Raw genomic sequence first — 16,721 nt, 5'->3', positions numbered from 1 at the left:
TATTTCTCTCGAGATTCGACCCTGAATTATGTGAGCCATCGCACTGTTCGTCGTGCGGTCACCGTCGTCATTGAGTCAGCTCTTTTGGGTCTAAGCGCTATCATTGAAGTGACCTATATGATTTTTCTTCGCTTCTTTCTTTCACTCTGTATTCAACTAAAGCGCTAGCGCGTTAATAATATACCATGCAAAGAAACAACGTTTTACTTCCCCATATTCTCTTGAATGAGTGTTGGTTGGCCTTGCTTTAGTAGGTTGCGAGCGTAGCAAATTTATTCCTGGCGGTGTGCGGAGGCACGCTGTTAAAATCGCTTGTCTTCCTTTGAACGGGCGGACTTAATATATACCGGGTGAACAAAGTATCCCGTATCAGTACGTGCTGGCCTTGCCCTAGCAAAATGCCTCGCTCGTGTGGTGCTAATTATTATACTCGACTGACAACATGCGTCAGTCACTTGCATTAAAAGGGCCGCTCACGGATAGCAACACTAAGAGAAGCCAATAGCTCACTTTCTCTCAGCGTTGGTGACCTTTGCTTAATGGTCCAAACAATTACCAAGGTGGTATACCCGCCAAATGCGAATGGGTGTCGCCCAACCAGCGTCGTGCGCTCCCCACACACCTTCGCTTCTGTTCTCTCTCTGTTCCCGCGCGCCGCACTTCCCGCGTAGAACACCCTAAGGTCCAGTTGCACGAAACGAGAAAGAAAGTCGTGCCTTTCCGCGTAGCCGGCCAACCGCGTTTTCCCAATGACCCACATGCGACATCGGTAGGCGCCGCACGAGTGTTGGTAACCAAGGGATACGCGTGTGCGCGCCTGCGGAGAGAGAGAAAGGGAGTGCGTACGGGTGCTTCGGGAGAGGGGACACGTGACAGGAAGGCGAGGGCGTTGTTTCAGCGGGAGCGCGGCGCGGCACGCTTCGTCGCCGGCGGCGTTGCGTGAGTGTCTGTCACAGCGCGGTCGCGCGCCGTCCCGTGACGACGACCGCTCTGCGACGACGCCATGTCGCGCGAAGTGGAGCTGGAACGGCCGGCCCGGGCCGAGCAGCCGCGGGAACGCGTGTTGCAGAAGCCGCAGCCAGCAGCGTCCAACGGTCCCGTAACCGGCGGCGACGCCGAGGCGGAAGAGGTGGTGCTGGAGAAAGAGGAGCAGTGCGTCTGTCAGATCTGCACGTGCGGGTGAGTTGCCCATGACAACACTGCACGTGAGGTGGCAGTGCGTACTGCTACTATAGTGCGGCACATGCGACCTGCAGTTGCCGGCGCTTCGTATATACGAACCGCTGTCGGAGGGCGTCCCACACTGCGTTGAACCGCTGATCTTACTCGCCTGCGTTTCGTGGTGTGTCGGAACCACGGGCCTGGGCTCGGTTTGTTTGTCATTGGCGGTCCGCCATTGCTAACAACGTATTCTTTCTGCAGTGCATACGATCCGCTTTCCTCCTCCGTGAATTCATACTTGGAGTACGTAAAAAGGAATTGTTCGTAAGAACACGCGGCGCCAAGCCGCAAGCACTTCGCGTCAACGAAAAATGTTGCGAATTCTAGCTTCTTCTTCCTAAGATGTATATTGTATTGGTGGTCCCGTCGTTGTATCATCTCGTCCGTTATGGCAGTTGATCGACTCGCATTCTTATAAACGTCATTTTGCCGCGCGAACGTTTTCCGAATCCAGGCCTTGTATGTGTGTCGGCAAGTAGGAGAACAGTGCAACCCTGGTTGATGGATAGCTGTGAAATGTACCCTGACGTTACACATAGATTGAAGCTGCAGCATCGCTGTATAGCGATTCTCTTTGTTGAGTGTGGCCACACGTTTGAAAGCCGTTACCACCAGACACCCGTTCATCGCAAGCGACTACAGGCGAACCGTCTTGTCCTAACTTTCACCTCTGACGTTCCTACAGCGATAATTCGCTTCGAAAAGAGCCTAAACTTGTCTAATTCCCGCGCAGTTCGTGAGAAAAAACGAACAAATATTGCGCGTCGACGTACGAGCGAGCGTCTCGTTGTTAGTGTATATAGATACTGCGGTGAATGCGCGTCTTACCAGAAATCTGCATTGGAGAACGTTGTGTCTGTGCATGCGTGCGAGTGGCTTCAGTGTTCGACCGCGTCGCGCCCGAGTTATTGCCGCTTGGCACGCCAGCAAATCGCGCGACACTATAGGCTACGAACACTCATGTCGCTCGTGAATGATTCGTATAGTGTGTAATGACGCTGCTTCCCGCGTTACGCAGTTTGTCCGCTCTGTCTTCGGCATTTATCTTGCAGAACTGCCCCACTTCCCATTTCGCTTCGATTTCTGTGGCTGTGTTCTCTATACGCCGTCACCGGTATGGTGATATGTGCAGTCCGGATGTTGTGAGTGCTGTCTGTCATTTGGGTGTGCGCGCTGGTTTTTCTAAATTTCCGTAAATTTTTTGCAGCAGCAGCTTGATATCAATGTCGCAGGTTCAAGTGTCGGGAAACAAACAAACAATGAAGGTAGTATTCGATCGGCGAAGTAGTATAGAACAAGGATGATTTATATGCCATATTTATATGCTTACCTCCAGTACCTTATACCTTCCATGCATTATACGCGAAATTAATTTTGCGAAATCAATCAGTCTTTTATTTTTTCTTGAATACTGAACGAACATCGCATTTTTCCCCTTTCGTGAAACATTTGATTAGACAGCTATTCCACAGCGTAATCGGGAATATTCCTTGAATCACACTGGGCTACTATTTGTAATCTTTTTGCGCATATATATAGGAGGAACTCAATCAGTAAGGTACACAAAGCGATTTTTCTAAAAATACCGTGTCTTAAGCGAGTGGTGGCGTTGAGGAAAAGAAATATTTATATCCTTCCTCATTTTTTTTTAATCACTTAGTATTTCTAAAGTTCGCGGTAAAAGCTTTTCCTTTCATTAGAAGCTATAGGCTGCAGTGCAAAGCTTGCCAGAACATATTTCAATATGCATGCGATTATCGATGAAAGTCTATAGTAAATCTGTAAATGTTGTCATAAGTTCGAGGCGAAGCTTGACACGTACGCAACTCTTCAAACAATTATATTTACGATCACAGTCTATGTTTCCATGGTAACAACGAAAACATAAAAAGGTCGTGCAAAATGAGCAAGCGGCTCGAAAGAGAGTCACCAAGGTCGGCATAATACAACGATTCTATTCCAATGCAATTTCTATGCGCGCTTCATACCAGTGGTCCAAGCGGCCCTCCGCCCACGTTTTCAGTGAGATCGGCTGGTAGTGAACGGTGGATGATACGAAAAGAATTAAATCGGGTGAAAGAAGTTCTGAAAGAAGTGCGGCCGCCAGTACCATACAACCGCGTAGAGCGCGGGACACTGCGATTCTAGACGTACTGCGCCCACCGCAAAAGGTTAGAAAAACACCCACATAAGCACAGCAGAGAAGTGACTACGTGAGGTGGTTCGACCGATAACTGTAGAAGCGTCATTCAAAACAAGTAATTGTTCTCCACTTCCGGCGGCGTTTTCTCTACTTCCTTTTTAAATAAAAAGATGTTGATCCATAAATATTCTCATAAACAACAGTTAACTTTTTTATTGTTCGCTTTTCCTTGCAATTTGGTTGTTGCCTTGGCTCTCTCCCTTAGTAGATCGCTTAATCTCTCAACTCCTTGCGATTTTTGTTTCCAGTTTCCAATTTTGCACGAAAAGTGCTATACAATTAGGGGAAGACAGACGAGGTAACGGGCGACAGTCATCTTGCTTATGGGTTTAAGGGTTATTGCAGGGTTTCATGATGGACGCTCTTTCACATTATCTTATTTCCGACCTTATCTAACCCATATCACGTGTATATGGTTCCGGGCATCTGCCAGCGTTGCGGCGAGCCGTAACTCAAGGAAATAATGAAGCAAAGAAACAAGTTAGACGCAATGGGCGTTTTCTCCGGCCGCAACTCGTTCCATGAGAGTACAGACCAGCTAAGTAACAGCCGCATCCCTCTCCTGGTCCCAGGATCAGCCTAAACAAAGAAGGTTGAACTAACAAAAGCAACAGCTATGCGCGTGATGGTTGAATAGATGGTGACAACTGAACGCATCTCGAGTTAATCGCGCGGGTGCGGAATCTATGAGAAAACTGTCCTTCACATTACAAGAGATGCCGATAACTACCGCCATCTAAAAGGAGTGAAAAAGGCAGCATAATGCTGACTGATGATTAGCTGCCAAGTCTCAACATTGATCTGGCGGCGCTTTAGGAATGTGTGAGGAGTAGTGGCGTGGGTGGGGAGGGGGGGGGGGGTATGCCACTTGATTTCGGGGGGGGCCCGGGCCCCCCCGGGGCCCCCCCCCCCTGGGTACGTGCCTGTTAACTGGCCCAACTTTCCAGCTTTCCTGCAATTTTATCGGCATTCTTTTTTTTCCATTCTGCGAGATATACAAATCACGGGACTCTGCCCTACGTCGGCTCGTTGCTCCATTGGTCACAGAGTCTAATTTCTTCTTTATATATATATATTATGATTACCCACACGTGTGTGAGTACATCAGTATATATTGTATGAAATTAGTTGATTTTCTGGGAAGAACTAGAGTGCTACAACTTCGTGCTTGTGATTTTCTTATCCTGCGCTATTATTATTATTATTATTATTATTATTATTATTATTATTATTATTATTATTATTATTATTATTATTATATTATTATTATTATTATTATTATTATTACGACAACATTAAATACCACTTACCAGAGATACTCATCCGCCGTTTATTCTCGTCACACTGACCACTGCATCCGTGTACCAATGCATAATCTATACCGAAGCTCATTTTCTTGCGTCTTGTGAACATTTATGTACTCTCGTGCTGAAGTATCCTTCCTATGTTTTCTCTCTGTAGCTCTGGCTTTAATACGCTTACTACCTTTCCTTCGCGCGTTGATATAGTAGAGACCGCTCCACCACCAACAGACATCAACACGCCTTCACAGGATGCATTTAACGATATTTAGAAAAGAACAAGGCCGATTACAATTCAGAAAGTTAACACGAAATAAAATTTTTTCTGTAATTATAATTTTGTTCTCGTCGATAGCTAAAGTACTGCTTTTGAATAAGCGTTCGCATGGCTTGGAGAAGAAGAAGAAAAAAGCTGGAATAAATGGCACGCGAACTTTTCCTTTGATTTTATCAAAATTCTTCATTCGTGTTTTCTATACTTGAGAACTTGTCATGTAAGCCCATTCGACTCTTGGCCAGTCCCCAGTAGTGGGTAGGAGCCATACGTATACAGGCAAACCAACCAACCAGCCAACCAACTCTCAATATACTCCTGCTTTATTATTTTTCTTTTCCGCGGAGTATTCACTCAATAAGGAAACCGCGCCCTGATCGGTGACTGAGTGGCACACACCGATTTGTAGTGTCACGCCCTGCGTCACCTTCCAAGGTGCTAAAACGTAGCGGCTCTCTACCTCGCTCCACATATCAGCGCGAATGAACGGGAGTGTTGTTTTCAGTGTCGCACATATCGCTCATATCGATCTTTGCCCCCCTTCAAGGTTTGGCGAGCCGAGACTATTCGTTTCGCGAATCGGCCACGTCGATACGGAAGTAAAAAAAAAAAAAAAAAAGAATGAATATGTATTGGAAGGAAAGCTAGAATGTGGGAGAGAAAAATGACAGCGAGGGAGGTGAGCCGTGGACGTGACTCGCACAATGACTCGGGATCCGTCTGCGAAGGCCTCGAAAAAGTCTGCGCCCCTCCCTGAAACAGACCTATGGACAAGGGAAGGGGGATTGGAGTGGCGGGGCGCACTTCGTGAAAGCTGGCTTCGCTGCAAAAAGCAATAGCTTGCGGGAAAGCCCACGTCGGCGGCTGTTTGCGGAAGCGTTGAGATTTGGTTGAGTGGTTCCCTGAAGCTTCCTCCTTTCTGTGCCAGTGTGCAGAGGGGGTAAGCGGGCAAGTTTTCTTGTACTTCCCAGTCGACACGTTTTAAATATTCATAGACCGCTCTCTCTTTTTCGGGCTCGTTTTCTTAGCTATCCTCATGTACTTCGTTTATTTCATTATTTTCTTTTAATGGTTATTTTCTAGCTGTAGTTGGGTTTTCAGAAAAATAGCCAGTGCACTTATTAGGATGAATTATTTGGCAGTGTTTGATAACTCGCTGGTACTTCCGGGTCGTTTGGATAGCTGGAGAGGCTTGGCTGCTTGCCGTTCGATGCGGCACGACATCTAATACATTTCTCTTGAAAACTGAAGACACTAGCCTCGAAACTATCGCAAAACGAGGGATACGGGTGCCAACTATGACCTAAATTCTTGAGCTAGCAGCGGAGTGTTTGGGCAGGCGTACTCGAAGCTATAGAGACGCATAATTTGCTCGGTGGAAAGAAACGCTTTGCAATTTGTTATTTGTTACATCAAAGGGTTATTCATTGGTGTGATAAATGATAAATGTCGGTTAATCTTGCAAATACCGTTTTCGTGAAAATTTCCCATTACCATAACCCTCTTCATTTCACATATTCAGCTCGTAACGTTTTTTTTTTTTTTTTTTTCCTGTTGGAAGTGGAACACCGCAAGTATTTTGGTCTTTCGTCTTCGTATTTTGGTCACATCATCTTAGCTGGACGAATCACATAAACGTTGTAATTAGCCCATCTAACTATAAACTTCTCTATCTAGGACGAGCTTTCAAACTTTCTACTCCCTCTGTTCGCCTTATTGCGTTCAAGGCAATTGTTCAACCAACTTTAGATTACGCCTCTATAATATGGTGCCCTTACACTCAAAAGCATCACAACCAAATTGAAAAAAAAAAATACAAAAGAGAGTGCTAAGATTTATTTATAACAGCTTCGGGCAAACTTCGATCACGTCTTTATTAGTAAAAGCCCACCTCCCAACGCTAAAGCAAAGAAATTCTGTTTGGAGATAGAAATTTTTGCTTCAGATAGTTAAAGGTTACTATAATGTAGACATCTCGCAGATATTTTTTTTTCTCTACAGGATATGCCACAAGGCAGGGATACGCCTTGACGATAACGACTTCTTTCACCCGGAATAATACTTCTAAGTATTCTTTTTTTTTCCTACGACAATAACTGAATGGAATAAACTTACCGCAGTGAAGCTATTTCACAACCATCCCTAAACCTTTTTGCTGCATACCTGCAGCAGTGATTTGTCTCGCATTTCGGGCTAAGCTTATTATATGCTCTCGTGCCGGTTACAGTGAAGCATTGCGTTGAAATGCCAAAATATATACTTCCTTTCTTGCAGTTGTTTGCCAATTTGCAAAACCAAGCACATGTAGCTCCGCTTTGCTAAAACCCCAAGTCGAGGTTGCAGTATATGTACATAAATAAAATAAATAAGATTTCATTTTCAAATGAAACAATTAGCGTTGTCCGTCTTAGGCACACGTATTCCATTGCGAAAAGATTAACGCCTCTCTCTATGCACCATTTCCAGTGCATGTGCCAAAGTGCAATCCGTATGCTCGCTTTTTGCGAGGGTAGTTGTTAGACTTACAGTATTGTTGAAGATGTCTTGAGAGCAGAAAGGATCTGGACTGGTGAACACGTCTTGTTTGCTGCTTGTTTCAAGGTGCGTATGTGTGCTTTCCGATCGTCTTACGCCAAAAAAAAAAAAAAAAAGATAACAGACGTGATATTTGGAATATTCTGAAAGGTATCAGCTTTTCAGGGCTCCAAATAAACATATAGAACTTCAGCGTTGGTGCCCTGAAACGTTTTGACACGCGTGCGAGCGTGACCACAAGGCAGAACATGATGCGGTAATAATAATTACTGGAAAAACGGGCATGGGGCCATTCTGCACGGGAAATAAGGGGGGCGGGGAGGAAATCTACCAATCTTCTCACTGAACGTATATGTAGCTTTCGTCTCCATCAAAGAAAGACGCCTCTTGTGTGAATGAACATGCGTCCAAAGCGTAAATCGAGCGAGGCCAAAAGGCATTATTCGCTGACCGTTGGTGCACACTTCGCTCTCCGCGACTCTCTCCCATTGATCGCAATACACATTTAACAGAGGTGCTCAGCGGGATATGCCAACTGTATCACGGACACATTGTGTTCACAGCAAACCTACATGTCACTGTTTTGTTTTGTTTTTTGTCACCATTTCATTTACTCCACATCAATCCGCGTAACTTTTTTTTCCTTGATTACTTCTTCTGATGTTACAGATTCGCCATTATATCGATTTCAAGGCATTTTGTATTGTTGATTGTTTCAATTTATTGTTTTTTACGTTGCAGTGTTGACTTGTACCTTCCATGGTAGGCGGCTTCCTCTGCGCTGGCTTGTTTGCGCTCGCTATATCGTCGGAATGCTTATTGTAGTTTTTTTTTTTTTTTAAGAGATCGAGAACGCAGTCACAGCGTGGTATGCAGAGCGCGCAGACAACAGGCTCCGATTAGCATGAGCGTGCGTAGCTGATGTCAAGTTCGTGTCCCGTAACGTATGTACGTGAGAAAGGAATGGCGCGGTTCGCTGTAACTAACTGTATGTGTTCATCATCTCCACGCAGCCGAATGAGTCCACAGGAAACACGGTACCAACGCTGCACAAAGCGAGCTCCGCGGCGTTAGCGTCGTTGTCGTCCTTCGCGCTAAACTTTAACCGCACAAACAAACAAAAACGAACTGACGGCAACTAGCACAGCTCACAGTTGTTCCGCTTAATCACGGACAACGCACCACGGCAACCACAACCGCTGCAACTGGAACGGCGCTCCGCGCGTGAAAAGCGGAACGGGCTCAGCAGCCCACACGCGGCGAATCCCTATGGGTGGCATTTAGGCGCATCTGCATCTCTGCCGCTGCTATATCAACCGGCAGTGTTTGACCTTGGGAGGGGCGGTAGCACGCAGCGCGCCCCGGGAACGGAGTACGAGCTCGAATACGTGACGGCGAGCTGAGGTAGGAAGAGGGCGCACCGCCGGTTGGCCCGGCCTAATCGTCGCATGATGTCCACCGCCGCGACCAACCAAGGACGTGCGTACATGCTCTTGCGCGGCCGCCTGCGTCGTCCCGAGAACTGCAACTGGAGCGTGTCCCAACACGGGAGGAACGCTCTCGTCCTAAACATGCGCAGCGGACCCCGAGAGTCCGCGCCTCTGCGGCCAGTGGTCTGTGTAAAAGAGAGAGCAGCGAGTTTCCCTTCTTCCCTTCGATCTGTGAATTCCTGATGTTGTACACGCGCTGCCGACAGTAGCTAGAGAATGTGAAATTAGTTCTCGCTGAGGGACTGGGAGGGTTACGTAACCCACCAGTGACGCAGTCAGTGGGTGCTTCGCCGATAACGTTCTTCGATTCGGTGCGCGTCCTCCGTGCCTCTGTACCGCTTGGGCGCCTATCTGCATGAATATAGCGATCGCGCTGGAACGCCTGTATTTAGCAACGTCACTCGAACGCGTGTGGCCTGCGCATGCATTTTATCTTGCATCTCGTCTCACTGCCTTCGCGAACCAATAGACGCGCCGACCTCGGGCTGACGCAAGATGCTTCTTTTCTCCTGTTTCGGCGAAAGGAGTGACTGCACTTGACGTGGCTTGGCTCGGACAGAAGAACTTGGCCTGTACTAACTAAAACCGTCACGTGAGCGTCGTCCGCAATGACTTGTTGCGCTCTTACGTAGGAGAGATATTCAGTTCAGTTTATTGTCCTTAAAGACCCCCAGAGGGGGTATTACATAAGGGGTGGGGTTAACATAAGTTCCACATTTGGTACACTTCATTAGTTATATTCAAAGTGATCAATCACACGCTGTAGTAATGAAGACAGGCAAGTGATGCTAACAATGTCAGCAGGAAGGCCGTTCCAGTCTTTAGCTGTTGTAAAGGCAGCTTGTATTATTCTGGAGCCACGTTACATTATCTCATTTTACCATTGTCACCAACGTCGCCATTCCTAAGAGCGTATACAGTTGGGAGCGTGCCACATGCATAAACTCACAAAGCTCTGCGCATTCTTGAAACGGTGAGCAAATTATTCTTGAAGTGCGGGAAACTTAGCGCAAAGCGCGTAGCAGCATTTTTGATACACTGGATAAGTTTCAGTTGTGAATTGTTCCCTAAATCTATCCCTAAATAATTCATTACTATACTAACCAGTATTAGCACAAATGACAGTTATTTGTTTTATTTCTTTTTTAATGACCAGAAATAAAGATAAAAGGCTCTGTGTTCTTGTTTTTCGTCTTATTTCTTTCCTTATTTTCTAATTAGTAATGGCATTTGGTCTTGATAGGATAAGTGAAGAAAGCGTATGCTGGGTGTCCATCAGAACAGACATATGTACGTGGTAAAACTGTCCGTTTGACCGAATGAATTGTACTGAAACCCGTAAGGTGGAGGCAGATTTATGGATAGGAAATCTGGCGTCCACCTGACTGCGCTTCTAAGGAACTCCACACGGGTTCCTCGGAAAGAAAGGTTCGCAGTTGAAGAAAAGAACTGGCAGGCTAAAGCGATCTCTTCCGATTTGAACTAATTGATGTGGAGCAGCAGTAACTCCCGTCGGACACTTCCGTCTAATCAAGAGCGATCAATTTGCGACGGACAAACCAAATACACGCCCTATATCGACGGCTCTCTTTCTGGGTAGCAGAAGCAGACGACGAGCCGGCAACACGTCACAGACGCCATTTTTTCAAGATCACTTTTTATTTGTATGGCCTCCGAAATGCATGCGCAGACGCCGCCGCTCTCAATGTCCGCACGCTTGGCGCACAAGATTGCGCTGAAATTGTCATGTTCCAAAGCGGCGGGACAGCGCAGTAAATCCTGCTCGCTATATACATTGCCCGCAGTTGCGTGAGTTCAGTCCTTCAGAGGCCGTCGTGAGCAAAGTTGCGTTTATCTTCCCATATAGCGAGGCTGTAGCTGAGAAAGTGACCTGAAGACGATGTCATGATAACGGTGACAAGTTGATGACGACGGCGTCACGAAAATGACATACGGACATAGCCACGCCAGTTTTAATTGTAAAGTAAACGCTGTAAACGCGAACATCGAAACTTTTGAATACCGAATCGAATATAAGCTTTATTCGGTTTCGTCTTCCAATCGAATAGTCACTATTCGAAAGCGCGAATATTTTTCGAATGATCATCGAATATTTCAAATCGCCAACTGCGCGCCTCAAGCACGAAATCGGAGCAAATGTGTGACGTACTTAAGCCCGGCAGCCATGGCAGATATAAAAGACGAGAAGTTACGTATTGGAGCACGTTACTTAGCTCGAGGAGTCAGATGTTTCCGAGTAAACCACCATGGTGCGCACTCTCCAGTGAGCTCTGAGGATGCGAATAAACTGCTTATTTGTTCCTAATGCTACATTCGTGTTTTCATAGACAGCATTTCACAACGTGCAATCTAATAACAGAAACTTACTAACGTCATAAATATACTAGGACGTGAAGACCATGTTATATTGACGGTGGAAACGGCTGCTTATTATTCGAAAAAGTATTCGATTCGATTCGCCTCTGGCACTACTCGATTCGCACTCGATTGGGTCTCGAAAATCATTATTCGCACACACCTACAAATAGGTTAACCGGAATGGTATCCGATCGGCTACGTTACACTGTGGAAGGGGAAATAAAATAAGAAAAAGATGACAATGAACAGGAACAGGCCCGGCTATGCCCCCTCTCTTCCACGTTTGTTCACGAGAAGCGACACTGCACACTCAAATAAACGTTCATACAGACTCACACCAGCCTACTTCAGAAAACAATGCTCCTTTGAATGGCCTTAAGAGACACAGCAAGAGAGAAATGCATGTCTTTATTGAACTCCTAGCAGTTATACGGCGTCCACGCTTGACTGGAGTCCTTCGCGGATTGATGATTGGAATGTGCGTTCATAGGGGTAAGGACTGCGCTTTCAGATGGCATCTTGAAGGTCTGGCTTAGTCGATGAAGAAAGTGTCTTCGAAGGCCTCGTCTGGCGGCCACCTTGGGTTAAACTGAAAGAGCAATAACATCTTTAAAACGTCATCCCCAAAATTTGCGATGATGGCAGATCGAGGGGCACATTTAAAGTGTTTGGACTAGCACAACGGTGGCGAAGACAACGTTAACAATGGATGGATAAGCCTTCCTTGTAAAGTTCTCTTCTTTTTTTTTTTTTTTCGCTGTTCCGCTACATTGAGTGCCTACGGAATCGCGTGAATTTCTGTACATATTGGGTGATGAATTCGTGCTTTCAGTCAAACAGTTCTTCAGTTACACGCACGCCCTGAAAAAGTCTAAACAAGAGTCACAAAAAGCTGTCGCAGGGCGCTTCACAAACAGTTTACAAAGCCACTCCACTTGTCAAAAATGAAGAGTGTCGAGGTCGCGGAAAAGCAAGTCCTCTTTGTTTGTTTGTTTGTTTGTTTGTTTGTTTGTTTGTTTTGTGACAACCAGGGAAATACCGATGGCCGATGTGCTACATAGTATGCGACCGCGAAATGCGATCTCATGGTATGCTTTGAGCGTTAACCCGAGTCAGTCTAACATTTTTGGTAAGTTTCCAGAATAATTACGCAGTTCACGCACTGTGCATATATTTCGGGCTAGCGTTGCCTATCGATAGACAGTGGTTTATACTATGCGTCAAGGAAGTTTCGCCTGACTGAGCCTTTCGCTGCCTACTTAGACGTGTTGCAGTACTTGCAGTGCTACACGCAGCCCCGATGTACTAAGAGCAGATGGAGCATCGTGGCAAGTTCGCGTTGGACAGTCTACTTACGAAATGTAGAGATCACCTCCTTTCACATGTGGCGACGAATCTTTGAAAGTGCAAGAATTCAGAGCCCCCGGCTCCACAATATTTTCGTTATATCATGTGGCGCTGTGACAACACTTACAGGAAGTTATCTGCAGTGCACGTTCAACATTCGCAAGGGGAAATCCTATTACCGACTTTCTGTTCTCATTGATAGACATATAAGCTACTCTGCCGTTCCTACAATATGCTATTTCATTTTAGCTTTTGTCCAGGACAAAATGTGCGAATCGAAGACCTGCACACTTAGCATAGTGTGTTGGAGAGAAATGTTGTCTTTGTCGAAGAAGAGTGGTATTTGTCGGCGTGCCATTCGGCCACGTTTAGTTCAAAGAGAAGAGGAAGGACTTTAGAGGTTAGAAACGTTTTAAGCCGCAGGGTAAACTTCCGAATAAAAGAAAAGGGTAGCTTTCTTTTTTTTAATTTATAAGTTGTAATGTTTGTTTCCCTATAGGGCCTATAATAGACTGTAAAAATTGGCTTTTATTGCAGGACTTGCATGCATGATAAAATTAAGGAGACATTTCGGTGAGCTGAGAAAAGGGACATTCATAGTTTCCATAGGAAATATTCCACTAGCCGAGTGTAGGGAAAGGTAGTATTTAAGCCTGCGGGTCGCAGCACGGTGGCAAGTTCTGTGGCAAAAACGACTGGAACCTTCTTATAGTGACACGCCAGGAGTACTGCACGTGACTCAAAGCTACGATAGGAGCAAAGCCTTTTCTCGAGTGATGAGCGTGCTCTTTCTATTCCAATTCTCGTTCGCATCCGTATAGTGCAAGTTTCCGGCATTAAAAAGGTTCTATTGTTAACACTTCCATTCATGTCGGCGACGAACGCCAATGTTCCAGCAACGGTTGAGCTAGCGCGCGGAAACCGCGTTACTCAACAACGGAAGCGCGTGTTCAATTGTGCCAGGTGAGGTCCGGCGTCTTCACAAGTCGCTGCAGGCGGAAACACCTTCGGGTAATAAGTATTCATCGCGGCGTCACTGTTACACATGCTCTCTTTTCTTTTTTTTTTCGCGCGTGAGCGTGAACGGGCACTAGCTTTGACGGCGGTTTTCTCCGAACTCCCACTGCACTAGCTTGCGTGCTTCAATCCACTTTCGCCCGGCTCAATCGATCCGTTTAGCTGGAGGCGAGCGCTCTGCGTCGCCGGGAGCTTAATTTGGCAGCTCCGTGTCGTCACAGATTGATATAACCGTACGCCGAAAGGGTGAGGAAGGTACGCCTCTGCTCTTCGAAAAAAAAAAACGTGAGGGCGAGTACGCCTATCCCCAAGCCGGCGACAGCCCTCGCCTTGCGTGCAGCAAAGCAGCTTAGCGTATGCCACATAGGTTCTATATGGCCTCAGCAGTGGCAGCAGTGTAGCGAAAGCACCGTGTATACAGGTACACCGCTACATGGCGTGACGAGCAGCCGCGTATACCGCACCCTCTCACCCGCGGTAAATGGCAACCGTTACGCAAGAACGACCCGTGCGCGCGAGGCAATTATAAACAAAGCGACGACGCGCGGCTTGCCGGAGAGCGAGAGCAGGCCGTCGTCGCGCGTATAGCGCAGGGAGCACAGCGCATGGCGGCACCCTTTGTTGAGTCAAGGACTGTTTAAAAAAAAAAGGAATGAATTGGGGGTCTTCTTCAATGGCAAGGTCGCCCCGCATATTCCGCACGCCCACTTCCCGATCTGTGCGCAACAGCCGCGGTCCCGCATTGTCCAGTCAAGTTCCGACATCCGGGAAATTCCAACAGCTCTCCCACTACCGCGTTCTCCGTATCGAGGCTCCTGCGCGCGCTGACACAACGGTGGCAGGAGGGCACAACTCGCGTTTTTGTTTTGTTTTTTCTTTTTATTTATTTATTGTTTCGCTTGGGGGGGGGGGGGGGGGGGGGCTCGTGTTGTTACGCTCGGATGAGCTGCGACAATTTCTTTCTGTCTCTCTCTCTCTCTTTCTCCTTCCTGTCGCCGCCGCATCGTTCTCTCTCGTAAGTCTACGCCCGTCGGTGGCGCATGCTCGCGTTCTTTACGAGAGAACGAGCGAGCATAATGGATAGCTGTGCTTCCTCTTCGCGCCTTGTACATGCGGCTCGCCAGCCACTCCTGCCAGATGTTGCTGTAAGAGCCACCTTCCGAGCGACGGTGGTAACAGTGAATCAAAGAAACTGTTACGATCCGTATACCCTGTTGAGACCTCGTGTGGTTGATACATCTACTTCGTTTACAAGCTATAGATTATCGAACATCATTTTTAATGGCGCGAGAAACATACACCACACAGTAAGCTCGATACACACACAAGCACCTCTATCAACTCCGTGCTTACTCGTACCGTGCTCTCCGCTAGTTACCGGAGAAACGCCACGGACATTTAATGCGAAGCATTCTTGTCGAGTGTAGCCCAGTTTTTTTTTTTTTTTTTTTTTTTCTGCCAGCTGTCTAACCAAAAATGTGGACCGATCCCGAAGATAATGCTGTCCTAAAGGTTGGCAGACTCAACTGTAGTTGATGTCTGTGCAATGCGAAGCATTCGGGATTTGTGCATAGACAACGGTTGTATGAATACTGAACTGTTGTGTACCGAACGGTTATTTAGATATTGTATGCTGTACTGTTTATGTTTACAATAAGCAAGACAGAATATTTCTAATGGCAAGATATAAGATTGAAACCAACCTAATACCAAGTGGCACATAAACCCAGTTCGCCATGTGGCACATCATGTTAGGCTGCACTATCACAGAGATCGGCCCGCCAATACAGCGAAATACTCTGCCCGCCGGCCCACCCGCGATAAAATGGCTGCGCTCGAAGAGAAATGCTGTGGATTGAAATTCACCCAAAAGCCATTTCACGATGACAGTCGACGTTATTGCGATTAGCATTCAAGCTATATAACGACGCGCCGTATTGCTGAAGGTACCTTCGTTAAGAATGCGTAGTGGCCATTCTGAGACGGCCATTGCTTCGGCTATATGCGACATATACACTGCCTCTGGTATCGGCCCAGTTTGCTATTACACTCACTGTGTGAAGTTTACCATGAGCACGACGACATGACGACGACTGTGTGACAACGACTGATTGACGAAGAAGCAACGATGTTCGATGGAACGACGAAGGTGGTATGACGACATTGAGATGACGTATCCGAAGCGACATGACGACGAGTACGTATGGCGACGAATGCGGGACGGCGACGGTATAGGTCGACAATCGGATGACGAAGCTATAATTACGACGACGGAAACGAACGCGTGACGATGGCTATCTGACGAGGACACAATGACGACGATGGCACGTCTGCAGTGGAGTAATCACGATTGAATGACGACAGCATGAGTACGATAGTGGTTATGAACACACGTGAAGGCACATGGAAAACGGCACGTTGTGCTGTCTATCAACTGATTTATTATTGCGACAGACAAACCTTCGAATACGCTGGAAAGAGTCGTCAAATGCATGAGAACCATTTAAAAAAAATATAAAAAGACGCAGGGGTTGTAAACGGCGGATGCGCGCGGTAAATGTGTTTGCTCATGAGTTTGCAGACAAATATACAATTACCTTGTCGATAGCAAAACAGATGGCGCACTGACACATTTCGCTGCTTCGATTATTTCCCGGGTCATTTGTTTCCTTTTTTTTTTTTTTGCTACGCTTCACATGTTTTCGAATTCAGGCCGGCAGACACACTCCTTACAATATATATACACCCACATGGTCACTGACTGCTTTTGTCATGCACGTTGCAGTGCCACGGGGTTTGTCTCTGTGTATGTTCCACTGGGTCTTAGTTTGCTTTCAGTTCAGTTCAGTTAATGACCCCTCCAGGCGGCATTACATAAGGGGTGGGATTACAGAATAATGATGTAAGAACGCTTGCCATGTGGCTCAGGATGACAGGTGGTTGGTTATGGCTCT

At 46.6% G+C, this 16,721-nt stretch overlaps 1 protein-coding gene across 1 annotated transcript in view; it reads left to right on the top strand.

Annotated features, from left to right (window-relative positions):
• Positions 1-951: 951 nt before the first annotated feature.
• LOC126541868 (uncharacterized) overlaps positions 952-16,721 on the top strand; it is a 31,641-nt gene continuing 15,871 nt past the window's right edge. The window contains exon 1 of the mRNA XM_050188815.3: positions 952-1,179. Within this exon, the coding sequence (XP_050044772.2) occupies positions 1,004-1,179 (176 nt within the window). The 5' untranslated portion in view covers positions 952-1,003. The remainder of the gene's footprint in view (positions 1,180-16,721) is intronic.

The sequence above is a fragment of the Dermacentor andersoni genome, chromosome 2 (genome assembly GCF_023375885.2).
Source record: "Dermacentor andersoni chromosome 2, qqDerAnde1_hic_scaffold, whole genome shotgun sequence".
In the NCBI taxonomy this organism is placed as follows: Eukaryota; Metazoa; Arthropoda; class Arachnida; order Ixodida; family Ixodidae; genus Dermacentor; species Dermacentor andersoni.
Note: the sequence above shows the minus strand (reverse complement) of the source record. Positions and strands in the feature narration are given on the sequence as shown.